Raw genomic sequence first — 19,691 nt, 5'->3', positions numbered from 1 at the left:
AACCCAACTGGCTCCACTTCCAAACCCAGGCTTTATGAATTTTAAAATACTGGGCACCTGATCTTAGGGTTGTGAGTTCAAGCGCCACATTGAGCTCCGTGCCTGATTAAAAAAAATGTTTTAATAAATAAAAAATAAAAATAAGTCAAAAAAATAAAATACTTACTTGTTTCCTAGTTTCTTGCATCTCTCCATCATCTCAGTCAGCAGAGCCTAATTAAAAATAATTACAATGAAAATCATCAGGTTGGAGAATCTAAAACATTTCTCACAAAGAGATCTCCTAAGTAATACTCTAAAGTAAATGGAGCTATGTGCCCATTTCCATGACTCTCAGTGTCTGGCGAAGATGGGGAGTCAGGGGCAAGTGTAGGGGACAGAATTCACCTTTACAGTATTTAGTATAACAGAGAAGAGCCGAAGCCCGGCATCAGGCATACCTGGGTTCAAATTCAGTCTCTCCACCTAGGAGACCTTTGGCCAGTCACCTGACTTCCTGGTTTCCTCACCCTTCGGCAGAGGATGCAAGTGGTACATCCCACATGCACTATTACTACAGGACAGTGAGGTACCTGCTGCGCTCTTGGCACCAATGAGAACAGAAGTGACTTTGCTCCTTAACTCTCCCACGACACCCTCACATCTCTCCCCATTTCACTGAGAATTTGCGAGTGCCCACCAGGCACAGTGAGATGCACTTTGTGATCTCACCTCTCACAGCCACCCAACGAGGCAGGCTGTCTCTATTCTCCGACTGCACAGGTGAGAAACTGAGCCACGGAGCAATGATGTGCTTGGACCAAGGTGACACGGCAAGCCACCACAGGCCAGACATGACGCAGGCAATCTGGCATCAAAGGCTACGCTCTTCATCACATTTCCTCCCAATGAATTTTGAAGCATATGTTTTCCCCGAAAGGAAGTAAATATTTTTACTCATTGGAATACCATTAATGGCTTTAGAGCTATCTTAAGACGATTACGTATTTCTAAAAGAGCTCCTGGGCTTTTTTTTGTTTTGTTTTGTTCTGTTTTTTACAAAAATCAATGGAAGAGGTATCCTTGAGGTCAGTGGTTTCGGAAGGTTTTGAATGGCACAGACAAGGTCAACCCTGGGACTGAAGAGCTAGTAATGGCAGCCTAGACATGGAGTGCTCGCCAGACACCGGGCAAAGCGCTATTCTTGCCTTTTCTTGTTAGCTCTTCAGAGCAGCCTTTGGAGGCCCGCCTACGTTAGCCCCACTTCACAGAAGACAAAGTCAAAGCTCAGATACATTAAGCCACTTCCTAGTAAGTAGTGGAAATGGGATTTGTAGGAGTCTGCCCCCCCTCCTTTTCTTTGGTGCAACTATACCCCTTCCAGCTGTCCTTTTGTGTCCTAGGTATTGCCTGAATAATTAAGGTGAAAGCTGATGTGGAGGTACTGGCGCACCCCAGAACCCCAACTTCATTCGCATTTCTATCTCTGCCCCACAAACATCAGGTTGGGCCTATGATGGACTGAACTAAGTCCCCTCCAAATGTATGTGTTCAAGCTCTAATGCCCAATGTGACCACATTTGGAGATAGGGTTGTTAGAGACGCAATTAATGAGAAATGAGGTCCTAAGTGGTGGGGCCCTAATGCAATGGGAATGAGGTCTTTATAAGAGCAAGAGAGACCAGGAACACATATGCTCAGAGAGAAGACTGTGTGAGGACACAGCGAGGAGACATTGGTCTGCAAGTCTCCCCAGAAACCAACCCTGTCAGCACCCTGATCTTGGACTTCTGGCCTCCAGAACTGAGAAAAATCAATTTTATTGTTAAGTCATCTAGTCTGTTATGGCAACCTGCTGTTGCACCCAAACTCATCACTCCAATGGGGATGATTTTAAGAGGTGATTAGGTCATGAGAGTGGAGCTCTCATGAGAGGGATTAATATCCTTATTAAAGTGGCCCAGGGGGCAGCCCGGGTGGCTCAGCAGTTTAGTGCCACCTTCAGTCCAGGTTGTGATCCTGGAGACCCAGGATGGAGTCCCATGTCGGGCTTCCTGTGTGAAGCCTGCTTCTCCCTCTCTCTCTGCCTGTGTCTCTGCCTCTCTCTCTGTGTGTCTCTCATGAATAAATAAATAAAATCTTTAAAAAAATAAAAATAAAGTGGCCCAGGGGTGCCTGCAAAGCTCAGTTAGTTAAGCATCTGCCTTTGGCTCAGGTCATGATCTCAGGGGCCTGGGATCGATCGGGCTCCCTGCTCTGCTTTTCCCTCTCCCTCTGCCTCCTGCTCGTGCTGGCTCTCACACTCTCTCCCTCTCAAATAAATAAACAAAATCTTTCAAAAAAAAAAAAAATAGCCCAAGAAAGCTCCCTTGTGCCACATGAAGACATAGCAAAGACAGCCATCTATGGACGGGAAGTAGGCCTTCACCAGACACCTAAACTGGTATTATCTTGATCTTGCACTTCAGTTCCAAAACTGCGGGAAATAAATACTTGTTATTGATAAGCCACCCAAATTGTAGTATTTTGTTATAAGAGCCAGAATGGACCAACACCCAACCTGAGCAAATTAACACAGTTCCAAACGATTGCAGTGGTCTCATTTCTTTTGCTAGCAGGGGATTTAGACGATGGGCACATGAGCCATTTCTAGCTGCTGGAATGGGAGTTATGAGGAAAGGGTCCCCTGTTCTTAAACAGGAACTCAAGGAATTGTAGATTCCTTGTCTTTCTGCCTCCGGATGGTGCCATGTCTGGATGTGATGCCTGGCATGGCTGCAGCCACTTTGCTACCTGGAGATGATAGAAGAGACATGGACAGAACCTGCCTGGCTCATAGCCTACGAGTGTTTTGTGAGAAAAGACACTGAATAATTTTTGTAGGGCCAGTTAGGTGTTTGTTCCTTGTAGTCAGAAGTATCCCAGCTGACAAAATGGCCAACACCACAAATGGCTTCCCTAAACCACTCATGGGATATTTATATTTGAAAAGTCATTCTGAAGACCGATATCCAAGTGGTTTCTGGAAAAGACTGAGAAAGAGGTATCCTGTAAGATTATCACACCGACACTGCCCAACACACACAAATAATCATTCATTTAATACCTATTTTTGGAGCAACTTTCAGATAGTAACTGCTGTCTTAGGCACTGGGAACAAGGCAGTGAGAAAATCAAACAGAAAACCATGCCCTTATGTGGCTCATTCTATCTTTTACATACACACACAAATAAATGAAAGCTCTTGCCCTACCAGTTCTGAAAAGATAATTAGGGCAAATGCTAACATATGGACAAAACATTCTGACCATCAAGACAAATGCTTAAAAAGTTCTCTTTCGGGGATCCCTGGGTGGCGCAGCGGTTTGGCGCCTGCCTTTGGCCCAGGGCGCGATCCTGGAGACCCGGGATCGAATCCCACGTCGGGCTCCCGGTGCATGGAGCCTGCTTCTCCCTCTGCCTGTGTCTCTGCCTCTCTCTCTCTCTCTCTGTGGGACTATCATAAATAAATAAAAATTAAAAAAAAAAAAGTTCTCTTTCACAGGAGATGAAAGCATTAAAGAAGTACCTAAACATGTAACCTTAAAAAAAAAAAAAAAAAAAAACTCCATCATCATACAGGAATATAGGACATACCCACAAGTGTCCAGGGAGCTAAATGATATGGATCCTAGGCACGTCTGTTAGAAGTTATAAATTTTTTTTTTTCTGAGAAGTGACAGGATCAATGATCTTTGCCAAGAACAAGATGAACAACTCAAACCAGACTGAGATCGAACAAGCCCGTTGGCTGCCATGAACTATGAAAACGTGCAGCTCAGCATATTAGTTTGTACACACACATCAGAACTTGAAGGTTCAGGAGATTCGGATGGCCCCCACATTTCATTTAGTCATACACCTGCTTTTTATGAAAACTATAAAAACAGGGGCACCTTGGTGGCTCAATTAAGAGTTCAACTCTTGGTTCAGCTCAGGTCGTGATCACAGGGTCATGGGATGGAGCCCCATGTCAGGCTCCACACTCAGCACAGTCTTCTTGAGATTCTCTATCTGCCCTTCCCTCCCCTGCTCACTCCCCTCTCAAGTAAATGAACCTTCAAGAAAATAATAAAATAAAAAAACTATAAAAATAAGAAATGCTTATTATGGAAAAAAGTTCAAACACTACTACCATATGGTGAGTAAAACATGAATGCCCTCCCTCCAAACTCCCGTTTCCATAGGGATCCCCACTGTCAACACTTTGGTGTTTATCCTTTTAGACCTTTATTTATAACTTGTGAATATATATCTTTTACTGTAAAAGTCCAGTTTGGGTGTTTTGGTTTTTTTTGTTTTTTGTTTTTGTTTTTGTCTTACAAAAAGACAGTTTTATCCATATTGGGCCACAATTTGTCCTTTTCACTCAAGAATCTAGCATGGGCCTCTTTCTTTCCATGTTAGTACACACACACACACACACACACACACACACCCCTGCCTCTTTCTTCTTAATGGCTGATGAATCCCTACCTTGACATAACATTACTGTTCAGATTGCTCCTAATGGATAGATTTTTAAGTTTTTGGTTTTTTTTTTGAACCAATTACAGACTCATAAAAAACTGTAAAAATAATAGAGGAGGTCCTGGATACTCGTCACCCAGCTCCCCCCAGTGGTGATATCTTATCTAACTACAGTGCATTATCAAAGCCAGGAAGTGACACTGGTATAATTATAGAATATTTCACCAGGTTTTCCATTCACACCTTATTGCAGGGGAAGAGTACATCTTTGTGACATTTCACTAATATAAATGGATTTGTATAACCACCATCGTATTTAACTACTGGATTTTTTTTAAAAAATATTTTATTTATTTATTCATGAGAGACAGAGGGAGACAGAGAGGCAGAGACACAGACAGAGGGAGAAGCAGGCTCCACGCAGGGACCCTGACGTGGGACTCGATCCTGGATCTCCAGGATCATGCCCTGGGCTGAAGGCAGCACTAAACCACTGAGCCACCCCGGCTGCCCTAACTACTGGATTTTTAAGGCTATGTCCAGATGAGGGTTATTTACGTACTCCCAGAGTATAGGAAAAGAAAAAGAAGTTGGGCTGACACCGCACTTCTGCTTTCTAAACTGAGATTGACTCACATGCAGCTCAGAATGTGCCTAGATTTGTATTCCTGCTTTTACTACATAATCTTCCAATCAGTGTTTACAAGTACTGCTTCACAGGAAAAAAAAAAGAGAGAGAGAGAGAGAGAGAATTAAATGATATGTGTATCATAGTTTCCTTCTTATTTTTCTAAATGAAGCAAACTCAAAGGGTGAGCAAAATCATAAATTGAGCTTATGCCATTTTCCTCAGTCCAGATTTGAAGTACAAAGTCTCAAAGAAAATATTTCAATGTGAATAAAAAAAAATCCTATACCCCAGGCATTAAAGGAGAAAATTTTTAGCTTTTCATATTATTTCTCTTTCATTGGGAACTTTTTTCCTAATTCTAAAGAACAAAAATGATACGCTTCAGAGGGATCTGGCAACGGCCAAGGCTAGTCTTAGATTGGCATGACCAGCCTCATCACATTTTAGAATATTTAAAGTGCAACTTATTGTATGCCCATTAGAAACAGTCCCATGAGTCCATTCGTTAGGACTTTTAAGTCCCTCCTGAAGTGTAGCTGTTAACAGGAGTTATTGAGAAAGGAAGAGTTTAGGAGCTGAGAAAACAGATCTGCTGAGTTCACTGTTACCAGCAACATGGCTACAAGGCTTCAGTTCTTTCTATTTGTGTGACCTTTAGAAAGTTGTGAGCCTCGGGTGCCTCATCTGTAAAATGGGGATAGTAACATACCTAGACTAGGGAAGCTGAGATGAAGTAAGGCGGCCCAAGTGAAGGAACTCACACAGGGCTTGGCACCCAGGGAGTCTCAGAAACGGGCGATCTCATTAAGGGCTCAGTGTCCCTGACTCACCTCCCTCCTCTAGTCCTCACATCCAGCAAACCTAACACTGAACACTTCCTTCCTGGCCGGACTGAGGGTCAGAGAACTTTCATAACAAAAGGGACTCGTGGGCAGCCCAGGTGGCTCAGCGGTTTAGCGCCGCCTTCAGGCCAGGGTGTGATCCTGGAGTCCCATATCGGGCTCCCTGCATGGAGCCTGCTTCTCCCTCTGCCTGTGTCTCTGCCTCTCTCTCTCTCTCTCTGTGTCTCTCATGAATAAATAAATAAAATCTTTAAAAGAAACAAACAAACAAAAAAAGGGACTCGTTATAACATTAATTGAGGGAAAAGCACCATAAAAGTAACACATACAAAAAATCCTCATCTACGGGACAAAAGTAAAGAGCACAAGCCAGAGTGGACAGAGAAATATTAATACAGAAATGTACCAAAACGTTAACCAGGCAGGATTTTAGGTGGCTGTTTTTCTCCTTTTCGCTTTTCTATCTTCTCCAAATTTTTTTTCCAAAGAATACATATTTTTATTAACAGATGTTTTCTGATTAGGAAGCTCCATCCTATCCTTTGTCTCCTTTTTTTCCAGGGCCACTCACCCTCCTTTTTCTGATCTGTCCCTTCTGCTTCTGCCAGTTTGATCTTCAAGCACCGCTTGTTTCAAATCATTCTCCTGATGAAAAATCTTCAAGATTGCCTGCTTGCTGCCACGTCACGTTCAACAACCTCTGTACCCAGGTCCGCGCCCAGGCAGCCTAACTTCTCACTCTTCTCCTATAATGCTGGTCTCCGTATTATGCCTCTTGCCTGCCTCTGTTTGTACAGTCCCTTCCCTCAGTCGTTCCTTTACTCACCCCACCCACCCCCTGCTTGTTCCTGGCTTTCCAGGCCCATACCCCTGTCTGCTTCAGTGAGTCCCACGAAGACCAAAGAGAAGGTTGGCAGCCACCCCCTTTGCCTGGTACCCCTGTCCCTCGGCCATGCACAGATGTGTAGTATCATGGTCACTTCGTGACAGCCCTTCAAGGAAGATCCTACCCTTAGTCCCATTTTACATCTGGTAAAAGACATCAAGTGGCCCAAGGCAACACAGCCATAGTCTGAGCCCATGTCTGCACAACTGCCTGCCCTGGCGCACTTTCCCCTTCGCTTACCCAACATTTACAGCCTGTACCTCACGGCCTATAAAAGACCATGTGGGATTCCCTGTCAGGCAAGACTTACCACTCATGTCAGGGACCAGGCCTTTTTTTCCTTCTACACCTCCCACACCATCCCAACAAACAAAAAGCTGCAGAAAATGCTGAGAAGCTTACCAAGGGATTTGTTCTCACTGCCCCAAAACCAGATCTTATGAAATGGTTTCTTTTTTTCTGTACAGAATGTGCCTGAAGTGGAGGGCATAAATCCGGTTTCCACTTATAATTTTAGTTCTAAGATTGGCGCAGGCGGGGGGGGGGGGGGGGGGGGGATCTGGTCTTCAAACAACAACAAAAAAAGCCTTTCTGAACAAATCACTCCCTGATTTTTTTATTTGGGATTTTGATTTCAACCTGAAATTTCATAGCACAAATATTCATAGCTGAAGGTATTTCTCCTTTGCCAATATCCTACTTGCCTGTCCTGTATATTACCAGGGGCCACAGCCAAACTGACAATCCCCTGCTTTGGAGGTGAGGCCTACCTCCCCAGGTGACACATCCCAGCCACTAGGAAGGTTTTTAGGCATCAGTCACATGCATCTCCAACACCACCTTCCACATGGACATTGATTTTTCTGCATTTTGAAAATGATTAACATTTTTTTTAATGAGATGCTGCAAGTTCCTTATTTAAGTGCCCCCAGAATCAGAGTTTATTATTATTCAGGTGACCTAATTTTTTTAATCACTTCTTCTGGTGCAGTAATGATTTCCTAGAGTTTGACTCCCTGGGAAAGCTCTATTCCCAGCTTCTGCCATCCTCTGAGATTACTGGTGCTTAAAATAAAAGGAAGAATGCCGTATGGCATGTACCTTTTGTTTTAATCCGATTTAGCCTTTCGTTAAAGTAAGGAGAAAAAAAAGTAAGTGTTCTCATTTTCAAACACATCAATCCTGCTTATATGTTTCTGTCATTCGGCTAAACAGATAGCACAGCTTTCTTCCTACGCTCAGCCTCGGACTCTCTTCCCAGTAGTCTGCAACACCGTATGGTTGCTGAGGCTCCTGAAGATCACAGAAAATGTCTGCACACTTACAATCTTCCATTCATATGGACTTGATTTTAAATAAACTTAATGGTTAAAAAAAAAAAAAAAAAGTCACCCAAAATATAAGATGCCTCTATTTTTCCCCCTCATACTTTAGGATTTGGGAAAATTCAGAAGTAAGGAATTCATTACACTTGCCCGAAAAGTTAGAAACCACAGGTAGGCCAAGAAAAATAAGACAATACAAAAACTTCCCCTTCCAGTGACATTTTGACATACCTCCTCCCCAGTTCTCGCACACAGATCTAAAAATATTTGTGATCCTGACAATATAACAAACACTCCATTACTACGCTAGGCATTCCACCAAGCAATGCAAATGGACTGTTATATTTGATTCATGCAAAAAAAAAAAATTCATGCTCCCATGTTCCCATTTCACAGAAGAAGAAAAAAGGCTCAGAGTGGACTAGTGATGTGGCTGTTCCTCTGTCCCAAAAGCTGTAAGCAACGGAGCTGGGGTTCAGACCCAGGCACTCTGATTCCAGTGCAAGAGGCAACACAACCACTTAGGACACACACAGTAAGGTGTGTAACCTCCTTTTTTTGATTTACCAATTATTGTGACCCTTATGTAGGTTTGTACATATCTTCATCACGGTCCTCCATTATTTTAGATTGGCCCCATAACATCCCACTGAATCTGTATGGATTCTATAATCTTCCCAATCCCCTTGTGATGGCTGATGATGCTGTTTCCGATGCTGTGCCCACCTGAACCAACACACATCTGTATGTATGTGTGTGCATGTGTGTCTTTACACACTTGTCCAATTATTTCTATGCAATATTCTTAAAAGTGGAAATGCTTGGTCAAAGTCATGCCCTTTTTCCTCCTCCTTTAGGGTTTAATAGATTGCAGCTTCTGGGAAAAGGCGGGTGTACTTGAATTTTATTCTGCACTAAGCATCCCTGTTTCATAGCAAAACCCCTTTCTCTCCTCCCCAAAGGATAAATTCTGAGCCATCTGTTGAAGAAGCTTCATCTATCACAGCTATTATGCCAACTGGAACTGGTGTTCTACTTCTCAGTCTGGGGTAAGAAAAATTATTTCTGCTATGATTCCAGTCGTACTTCAATTCCTATAATGCTTCAATTAGGCCAAAAAAACCCTTATCAACACAATCACACATCTGAGTTTCACCTTCCCTCTGTAAAATGGGGAAACTATTACTTGCTCTACTAACTTATTAGATTATCATGAACACAAGAGGGGGACATGAAGGTTAGTGAAGAGGTGACGAAACCCACTGGCCCTGAAGCCACAAGGCAGTTTGCATTAGTCACCACCACCCTTAAGCTACGTGACCTTTCAGAGGTTTCTATCTGGCCTCACTGAGCCTCGCTCCCAGAGGCGTGAAACAAGACAATCCAGAAGCAATGCGTGTAGGACCAGCCACCACAGTGAGCCCTATGGAACGGCTGACTAGCATCAGAGTTGCTGTAGCTGTTACACAGAGACCCTGTTTACATAACCGAGCTCACTGCTGTAGAGGTCACTACAACACAATATAGAAGAGAGGGGAACCCCAGCATCTCTCCTCTGTGGGAACTTCACACTGATGCCACCTGGCAGTTACCTCCGGGGCGTGGTAGGAAATGCACTGGAAGATCCAGTCCATAGCAGGCGAGTACAAGGGCAGGTAGGATGGAAGCTCCACTCCCTGGACCACCAGCTGGTTCTGGACTGTATCCCCATGAATCTACAGGAGACCAAATAAACACTTAGAAGAGGAAGGGAATAATAATAAATGGAGAGCATGTAACTCACAGGCTGCGCATACTCGTAAGCATTTGGATGGCCCCCAGAGAAACAGCCTGGTTTCTCAGGTTTTTTTTTGTTTTTGTTTTTGTTTTTTCAACTAGAAAAAAAACACACAGAAAGTTTCCTATGTCACCAAGCCAAGCTGTTTTGGGACGTGTGCTATGCAAAGAAATAACCTGATAAAAATGGAGCCAGCAGATGCGAGGAAGAAGGGCGACTAGAGACATTTCCTGTTAACACATGCATATTAATTCTCTCTGCTTGTTCAGTACAATCAACACATTTTAATTGTCTGTAACAGATTCGAGTATCATTTTCAAGGGTTTACACATTTAGAGAGCTTTAAGGCAATCTCAGCTTGGAAATCCAACTGGGTTTTGTGAATTCGTGATCATGTAACTGCTACATCAATTAGCAGTTCTGACCATGTTCTCTTACCTGTTTGAATGTGAGGAGGAAATCAAAAAAGTTCTTATTCAGGCTTTCTTTGAGATGTGGAGCCACTTCCATTCCCACCTGGAACCAAACAAAAGAAACTACCTTGACCATGGAAAAACAGGTTGCAAATAATACATACACTAGGATGCCATTTTTATAGATTAAAAACATACGTGGAAATAAATGTAGGCACAGAGAAAATCCAAGTTAATTTTTATTCTTATCTGTTTTTCTTATCCAGTAAGCATGGATGCTTTTATAAGAAAAACCACAGAAGCTATTTTTAATGAAAAAAGGCAACATTTGCAGTAATCATCTTCACAATTTCCCAAAGGTAATGAATATATTTCTGAACAGATGACCAAGAGAACAAATCAATATGGCACAAAGGAAGAATGTACTCTCTCTCAAGATTGTGTATACAGTATTCTCTTGCTCTCTCTCAAAAAAAAAAAAAAATGATACACACACATGTGGCTGCACTTTTATTAAATGAAGCAAAAAAAAAGACTGGTACGTTAGAGAGTCAGCTGGGACTTCACTGTTGCATTGTTAAAATATACAGACTCCTTCTTTACTGGGCAGTCATGGAAACAGACAAGTTTTTAATGTATTTTAAGCAATTTTATATAAGACAAGCATGAAGCGTAACAATGCCATAACCCACTGGCTTCTGCATTCATTGTTTAAAAAACAAGACTGTAACATTCCAGCTAAAAAAAATGTGCTAATCATAGAGAAGACAGCCAGAGCCCTGGGGCTGGATGGAAAAGTGAAGGTATGCGCTATGGAGGGGAGTTCATGTGTTTCATGCGTTCACAACAAAACCAAAGCATCATAATGTTCCTTAAACTGAGCTCCTGAGATACACCTCAATTCCAAATTGCTGCCTTCACACAAAAACAACTTTGTAAGAGAAGGTGCTTCTCTGGGACCGGGTTTCTTCAAATGGGGACAGATTCCTGCCACTCACCTCCCCCTACTCGAGGTCATGAAGATTAATGATAATGATGTTTTTTACAGACTGTGAAGAATTCCTTTGAGAAGAATTATGCGAGATCCATTAGGGCGCTAAATTCCAAGGACAACTCCATGGCTGTTGAGGATGTTTTCAAGGACAAGCGGTAGATAAAAAAAAAATACTAACAACGAAGTCAGATGCAGTTCTACTGTGTTCTATTGTCTTTCCTTCCACTTAATCATATCGTAGAACAGGCAATAATTATCTGTTAGGCGACAGCAAAGGAAGGCCCAGTGGACAAGCAATGCTGATGTGCTGAAGAGGCCATGACTTAGCAGAGGAGTTAATCATACTTTCCTTTAATAAACAGCTTCGAGCTCCCCCCACACCCTGCCCACTCACTGCTTTTCTGTGTTTTGTTTATTTCTTTCCATCAAGACAAATGAGCAGCTTGGAAATCTGCTTGGGTCTAAAAGATTCCTACCCAGAGTAGCAAGGGTAGTGGTTCATGATTTCCTTCTGCTGTTTCAGCCTGCCTGGCATGCATTTCCCATTGCTGGTATCAGCAAGTAGGATTTGTTTTGGGGGGAAGCAAACCTCCCTTTCAGACCATGAGGTTTGTGGAGGAGCTGGATCCACCCCACCCTGACGTCCAGGGGTGGGCACACTCCTACTCAGGAGACATATTTCATTCCGTGGCCACAGTCTATTGATGGACAAGTGGCCCAAGGTGGTCCACTGAGAGCCCTGAGACTCTGGCTGGCACATCTAAGGTACTCTATCCACTGGGGTTAAGTTAGGAGGATGGAAGCCAGGAGCAGCTGAGTAAGCCACAGAAGGAAGTCAACCCAGAGAAAGGAGAGCTGAGTGATGAAGGAGAGGACAATTCTTGACAACATTCTGAAGACCCTGGATCTAGCCATGCTTACACTACCCCTAGATTCTTCAGACACATGAACCAATAAACCCTCCTTTTTGCTTAAAATAGTATGAACTGGGTTTTGCTGCGTGTGACTGAAAGGATCCTTAGTAATGCCCAGACTGTCTCTCATTCTTTTACTTCAAAAGACTTAGTAAGTACGCAGCCTGGGGAACTGATGCAAAGTCTGGGTTGACCAAAAAATTATTTCCACAGATAGACTGCATTTTATCACCAGTCTTCCTAGGATGAATTCATTATCACCAAATTTTAAAATTGCCATGTGCAATTTTATATGCCAGAAACATGATCATTTCCCTAACCTGTGCAACTTGCTTAAACTTTACACCTGAACAGGTTTGCAAAGAACACATATTTCCACCTTTTCAACTTCTCTTTAATGACCAGAATCATCTTCGTTGATACACACTGTGACTCTGTCTTTATTACTCTATTATGTGACTCGTAAGTTTGAATTATTTGCTCTGTTCAATGAGGGAAAAGGCAGGGGAGCAAATATGCAAATGAACATTCTTGCATCTCCTCCATGGGACCCAACTGCTTTCTGCACCCAGTAGGCCCTCAGCAAACATGCACTCAGGAGAAGTATTCAAGCTTCAATAGGATTCCCCAAAGCTGAAGCTCTAGGAAACATACCTGACATTCCTGTATAAAAAAATCCATCCCAAGTTTCAAGCAGAGGGCAGCATATAAACATTTTTGCCTCTGTTACCAATGGGGAGCAGGTTGCCCTCAAGTCCAAAGCTTTTTTTTCTTTCCTGGTATCAGGGAACAAACCTATAGAAAGTGTCCTTCATAAGGATGTTTGCTATTCACTCTGAGGGCACTGTGATTTCTTTGTGACACCTGAGACCATAGGGCTTCTCGCCACTTGCCAGATGTCACGTAAAAGCCAGTCAAAGGCTAGCTACTAGTTCTTGCTTCTGATTTACAAATACTTATGATCACTGGCAAGGGCCGGGGGAGGCTCCATAGCTTCGTCCTCAAAGAAGTCTGCAATTCATCAGGATCCTACGAAACAGGGGCAATTTAGTCTTCCCTCTAGGTGAAGAATGCTGATAGGACTAGCAAGGAGGACTCTTGGGGCAAGCTGACGGTGGGCAAAGCCCCCGCAGGAGTTGAAGATGAATAACCAGAAACTCTCCATGGGTTGCATTTGTCATAAATGAAAATATCTGATGTAGAAGCTTCACGGTACTTTAAGAGAGAAAAGTGCTAGATGATTTACATCAGAGCAGGTGCAAAAAGAGGTCTGTAGCCTTCCATGGCTGGGCCACACAGACCCTGACGCCTGTCACAAGGGACAGACCACCCCCACCAACTCGCACCCTATGCCAATTCTTCAATGGAAGAGAGAAACTAATAAAACAATCCAATCCAAGACAAAGGGAAAGCAGATTTCAAGTCAATGAAAAGCAACCTATCAGCCAAGAGGCCTCAGGAGCCTCCCTCCCAGCAAGAACTGGAGGAAACAATTAATTCTGAAAACCAGTTCATTTGTAAGAAGATGACCTCAAACGCCCCCTAATTAGAGTTATGGTAAATGGGTCTACTTTAAAATTAATTTTTAGAAGAAATCCTACAGTTGTGCTTTCCGTGGGAGAGCTATGCTCTAAAATTAGCAGCGAATGAAGTCGTTCTTGTAGTGATTTGCAAGGTGCTGGGGAGGGAGAAGCCTACATGAAGACCTGAAGAGAGAGAAAGCAGCCCCATCTGTGAGCAAGTGGGGACCCGACGTGGCCTACCCGGCACAGATAGGCCCTGGCGTACACTGACACCAGTGGGTCTCCGATTCCGCGAATCATACACGTCAACCGGGGCAGACATTCTGAAATCCCCCTGTGGGAAATAAAAAGAGGGCAGCATTATACTCCATGTGAGAACTGTCTGTTCTCTTATTTTTAAAATAAAGATAAAGCTACACTTCCTCAATGCGGGGGGTGGGAGGGCGGAAAATCAAGTTTCAGAGACAAACCAAGGCCAAAGTTTGCATTTTCTAAGGCAATGTAACAATCATCTCTCTCTTTCTGGACACAATTCATTCACTGAATGGCTTCTGTCATCTTCACCATTTGCCCAGTGCTAGAGTCTGACCTTTCCTTTTTTGCCTGTTTGAGGTCACGTTTATTTTATTAATTTAACAGTTTCTGTCTCCCAATTATTTTCCATCCTCTGATCCACTCCTTGATCTTCTTGCTGGAGCTGTATTCCTCTGGCACAGACTGTCTCCTGCCATCCCCCTTCCTAACACCCAACTCCTGGTACCTCAGGCTGACGTGAGTGATACCCCATCAATGAGAATTGTGACTGATTTATTTCTTCTGCAATATGGGACTCTGCCTCGGCATTATCCACCCCAAATAGGGAGGCAAAATAATTTAGCACCAATGTTAGCCCTAAAAACTGCCCCAGGTACTCTTCGATCCAAATCACATTTGGGACACATTCTAAAACCAATAAAACTCCTTCACTAGGGAGCACTGTGAGTTGGTCCCTGGCTTCAGAAGGTTTATTACCTATGTGCTATTTGATATGACCTAATGTTTTGTCGGCCATACAGAACACAGATCTGGTTTCCCTGAGCCCTGGAAGTGACGCTCAAAACAAGGCCCAAGGTAACCCAAAGTAGCATGGGGCTCAGGGGCAAAGGCCCACCATCTTCAGCAGCATCAGCAAACACTGAGCGTGGGCCCACTATGTGTCAGGAACTGCTCTCAACAAACCCTCACGGACCTCTTTGTATGGCCTCATTCACAGAGGAGGAGACTGAGGATCAGAGATGCTGAATAACTTGCCAAGACCACACAGCTCCTGAAGGCAGAGCCAGGACTCATCCATGAACCACTCAACCAACTTCTCGTAGCTTGAGTTTTCTTCTCCATAAGATAGAAATTATAATGAGTTCTACATTATCAGGTTTCCATTTAGATCAGATGAGAAAATGTATGGAAGGTGCTTAGCACCAGCTCTGCTACACGGTAAGTACTCAGTGAAGGACAGCCGCTATTACATTACCATTAGCATGTGCATTAGAGAAATTTTTCTGGAAATGTTATGGTTCTAGACATTTAAGAAGAACCTTACATTTTGGAGAGGAACTTGTTACACTTCAGGATAGATGCTTCCACGTAACTACAAAAATATTCCGTTAAGGAAGACATTTTCCAGACAGCCTATTCCCTATGGCAAAAAGACTAGACCACTCAAGAGCAGAACCAAGCATGACTTCAGGACAGGGAGCCACAGTCTCTCACCAGCCCAGAGAATTACCTTGCCTAACAGCTTGTGGTTTCCATTGTTGGCTTTCAAAGTTTCATACTTATTTAAAATAGACTTCAGAAAAAAATTACATGCTGATTCACGGTGGTGTGCTCAAGTTTAAACTGTGTTTTGAGCATTTCCAATCCATGCTTCATGGGGAAAGAATAAACTTTAAGATAACCAAGATTCATTTGTGTATAAGTCAAACTCTCTGTTCTTCAAAACTGGCATCTGTGCAGAGAAGCCTGACCCTGTTCTTTTCAAGTTTTGGGAACCAGAGAAAACACATAAAGATGAAGCATTTTAATTGAGAGAATTAATGTGGGAATGTTCCTCTAGGAAACAAAAGCCTGGTACATGGCATCATATTCAAAGTAAGAAAACAGGACACTGTTTGGGGAAGGAGGAATCCAATGGGCTTCGACAATGTGGCTGGCCCTGGATTTCCAGGCTAGCAACCGTAACGGGACCAAACTTGCAACAGGAATTTCAGGGCATCCCATCACATGGCTTCTATTAATGGTACAACTCTTTCAGCCTATCTCTAAAATCATTAGACCCCCCCCAAAAAAAAAAAAAAAAGGATACAATCTTGGAATGAGTTCCCTGATGGAAGCAATCTTGAAAAACCAATTTAAGCATGTTTCTTTGGCCGTGTCATTTACATTCTCTGGAGAGAAGTGATCTGCAATACAAAAACAAGACCCAAATCAGTCCTGCTAATTCTTCGAATCTGTTACAGCTGCTACAGGTCCTGAGAACGGTACAATGGAGAAGAAGGGGTAGCCTGTCCAGTTCTTCTAGCTCTTTCCTTCCTAATATTATTATTATTAGGAAACAATTGGTGACAGTGATAGCCCACATATGAGGCTTTCCAAATGCCACTCAGACATCAGGACACCTCATCCCTACAACATCCCTCTATCATACACTTTTTTTTTCTTTAAAGACTTCATTCACTTGAGAGAGAGAGTATAAGCAGAAGCAGACTCCCCAATGAGCAGGGAGGCCAATGCAGGGCTCGATCCCAGGACCCCAAGATCATAAACTGAGCCAAAGGCAGACATTTAATCAACTGAGCCACCCAGGTGCCCCTAATTTTTTTGTTTTTCAAGATTTTATTTATTAGAGAAAGAGCACATGCAAGAGAGAGACAGAGAGACCGAGCTAATTCTTCAGATCTGTTACAGCTGCTATGAGTCCTGAGATAGAACATTACAATGAAGAAGGGGTGGCCTACCCAGTTCTTCTGGTTCTTTCCTTCCAAATAATATTAATATTAACATTATTAAGAAACAATTGGTGACAGTGATAGAGGCAGAGAGAGAAGGAGAAACAGATTCCCCACTGAGCAGGGAACCCAATGCAGGGCTCGATCCCAGGACCCTAAGATCATGACCTGAGCTGAAGGGAGACACTAAACTGAGCCACCCAGGCACCCCACCATACAAACTTTTATTTACTCTTTGCCAGATGCAGAGATCAAGGTGCAGAAATGGTTAGGGCACAGAGCAAGCAAATATCAGAGCTGCAATTCAACCCAGGTGGCCTGGCTCCAATACCTTCATTCTTAGCTCCTGCCTCTAACACAACCCAGAGAGTCTTGCTATACCCACCAGTAACTACACAATACAGTTGGGAATTCCAGATGCTTTAGAAACCTGCAAGTAGGGACATCTGGGTGGCTCAGTGGTTGAGCGTCTGCCTTCAGCTCAGGGTGTGATCCTGGGTCCGGGGATTGAGTCCCGCATTGGGCTCCTTATGAGGAGCCTACTTCTCCCTCTGTGTATCTGCCTCTCTCTGTGTCATAAATAAATAAATAAATAATCTTTAAAAAAAAAAAAAAAAAAAAGAAAGAAAGAAAAGAAACCTGCAAGTATAACAGGACATGTAATCCAAGCTTGTGCTCTAAATATCCCCTGGGCCAGACCAGTAAATCAAAGCCCTGAGGTGAAAAACCTACCAGTCAAGCTGCCAGCTCAACACTTCCTCCAAACTTGAATCATCTGCTGGCAACACCACCAGCTTCCCCCATTCTCTGTTCTCTTCCTTCAGTCATGGACCTGTCCCTTTTCTTCTGGGTATCTGGTCATCACAGCCAGGTGTGGACATGCCACCAAGTTCTGGCCCCTAGATACAAGCCCCTAGAAATGCAACTTCTGAGAAATATCTAAGGGAACACCTCCCCCTTCCTTCCTCCCTTCCTCCCTTCCTCCCTCTCTTCCTTCCTTCCTTCCTTCCTGCTGGCTGGAATGCCAATGCGATGCTGGAGCCTCCATCACCAGCTTGAACCATGAGAGCAACACGACAGAAGTCATGATCCCTGGCCCTAGGCTGGCTACCCTATCAGTCCCAACCTTTTTATGACATGTATCTTAATAAAGAATCGAAGAGAGTATGGAACAATGAAAACAACAATCAACCCACCCCAACCCAACCACTCCGCCCAGGGCATCTGGGTGGCTCAGTGGTTGAGTGTCTGCCTTCAGCTAAGGGAGTGATCCTAAGTCCTGGGATGGAGAGTCCCACATCGGGCTCCCCACAAGAGCCTCTCTCTCTCTGTCTCCTATGAATAAATTAAAAACAAACAAAAAAACACCCAAACTCATCACCAAGAAGGCCACTGTGGAACTCTTGCATAGAAATGATTTCTTCTAAATGATTTCCACATATTAGATCCCCACCACCGGATGTGCTTTATACTTTTAGGATTCAGTTAAAAAGGGGGGGTTGCTGGCTGTCTCAGTCAGTAGAGCATGCAACTCTTGATCATAGAGTCAGGAGTTCAAGTCCCACATGTGGCACAGTTTGCTTACAATTAAAAAAAAAAAATCAAAAAGGGAGAAGTTAGTCATTTTAGAAGATCGCAAACAAACCCTAGCTTGCAGTCCTCATCTTGTGCACAGAGTCATTTTTCATCCCCAATCCTGCTTTCTGCAACTTGATGGCACACAATTAAGGTGATCAAAACTCCGATGGAATCAGCAAAAAGATAAACCTCCAGGTACTCCCTGGCAGAGAACCGTCACTAATCACAACTGCAGATATTTTGGAATTGCAATCTCAAGTATTTACCTTATTTTTGGATGCTATAGAATGCTTCATTCATTCAAGAACCATTCACTTGCCAGTTCCAAAGGGAAGGGAATTATGATTTCCCCTTTCCTGCCCTGAACCCATGCACTTAAAAGTAACTCCCCGCCCCCCCCCAAGTTCCAAGAGATCCAGACAGGAAAAGGGTTATTCTTAAATTCATTTGTCAATCATGCCTTGTGGAAAAAGGATGGGTGGGATTAATTTCCCTTCATATGACTGAATCATGGGATCTGAAACCCAAAAGCAAAAGTAAGTCTCTGAGGTCAATAAAATCCCTCACTTTACAGATGAGGGACTGGAGATTCAGAAGTGAGCTAGCATCACCATAAGGTATAAGCCACCAGCCCTGGCAAATGCCTCGTCTACTGAAGCCCATGGCTGGACGCTGGGAGATCCCAGGGGTATAGCAGTGCAAGCTGTCCCGGGTTCCACATCACCTGTAAGCTATATGATCATCTGCACATGCCAGTACAAAGGCTTCAGGCTTTCCTTCTAGCTTAAGAGATAATTTAAGAGAAAACTATGTTAGGTAGGACTTCAAAATCCTATAGCAAGGGATCCCTGGGTGGCTCAGCAGTTTAGCACCTGCCTTTGTCCCAGGGCATGATCCTGGAGTCCCGGGATCAAGTCCCATATTGGGCGGGCTCCCTGCATGGAGCCTGCTTCTCCCTTTGCCTGTGTTTCTGCCCCCCCCCCCCCCCCGCCTTCTCTGGGTCTCTCATGAATAAATAAATCTTTAAAAAAATAAAAAATAAAATCCTGTAGCAAAGTGGGGTGCTGGCTGGTTCACACAACTCTTCATCTTGGGGTCATGGGTTGAAGCCCCACTTTGGGTTTAGAACTTACTCAAAAAAACCAAAGTTATTTAAATTCTTGTAGCAAAGTAAATCTTACATTCTTTTTTTTTTTTTTTTTAAGATTTTATTTTTATGTATTCATGAGAGAGACACAGAGAGAGAGGCAGGCTCCATGCAGGAAGCCTGATGTGGGACTCAATCCCAGGACTCCAAGATCACGCCCTGGGCCAAAGGTAGACACTGAACTGC

The 19,691-nt window shown here is 43.4% G+C and overlaps 1 protein-coding gene and 1 long non-coding RNA gene across 7 annotated transcripts in view; one reads left to right on the top strand and one right to left on the bottom strand.

Moving 5' to 3' along the window:
• VPS35L (VPS35 endosomal protein sorting factor like) overlaps window positions 1-19,691 on the bottom strand; it is a 115,179-nt gene that overhangs the window by 58,277 nt on the left and 37,211 nt on the right. For all 6 annotated transcript variants that reach the window (XM_072835958.1, XM_072835959.1, XM_072835960.1 and 3 more), the window contains 6 exons: window positions 16,138-16,234; window positions 15,373-15,420; window positions 14,034-14,127; window positions 10,388-10,465; window positions 9,765-9,887; window positions 167-213 (listed from right to left, as the gene is read on the bottom strand). In XM_072835958.1, the coding sequence (XP_072692059.1) occupies window positions 167-213; window positions 9,765-9,887; window positions 10,388-10,465; window positions 14,034-14,127; window positions 15,373-15,420; window positions 16,138-16,234 (487 nt within the window). The remainder of the gene's footprint in view (window positions 1-166; window positions 214-9,764; window positions 9,888-10,387; window positions 10,466-14,033; window positions 14,128-15,372; window positions 15,421-16,137; window positions 16,235-19,691) is intronic.
• LOC140638519 (uncharacterized) lies at window positions 8,283-15,105 on the top strand. Its single transcript, XR_012035545.1, has 3 exons — window positions 8,283-8,712; window positions 9,135-9,221; window positions 10,629-15,105. It is a non-coding gene; the product is annotated as an uncharacterized lncRNA (long non-coding RNA).

This window comes from Canis lupus, chromosome 8 (genome assembly GCF_048164855.1).
Source record: "Canis lupus baileyi chromosome 8, mCanLup2.hap1, whole genome shotgun sequence".
In the NCBI taxonomy this organism is placed as follows: Eukaryota; Metazoa; Chordata; class Mammalia; order Carnivora; family Canidae; genus Canis; species Canis lupus.
Note: the sequence above shows the minus strand (reverse complement) of the source record. Positions and strands in the feature narration are given on the sequence as shown.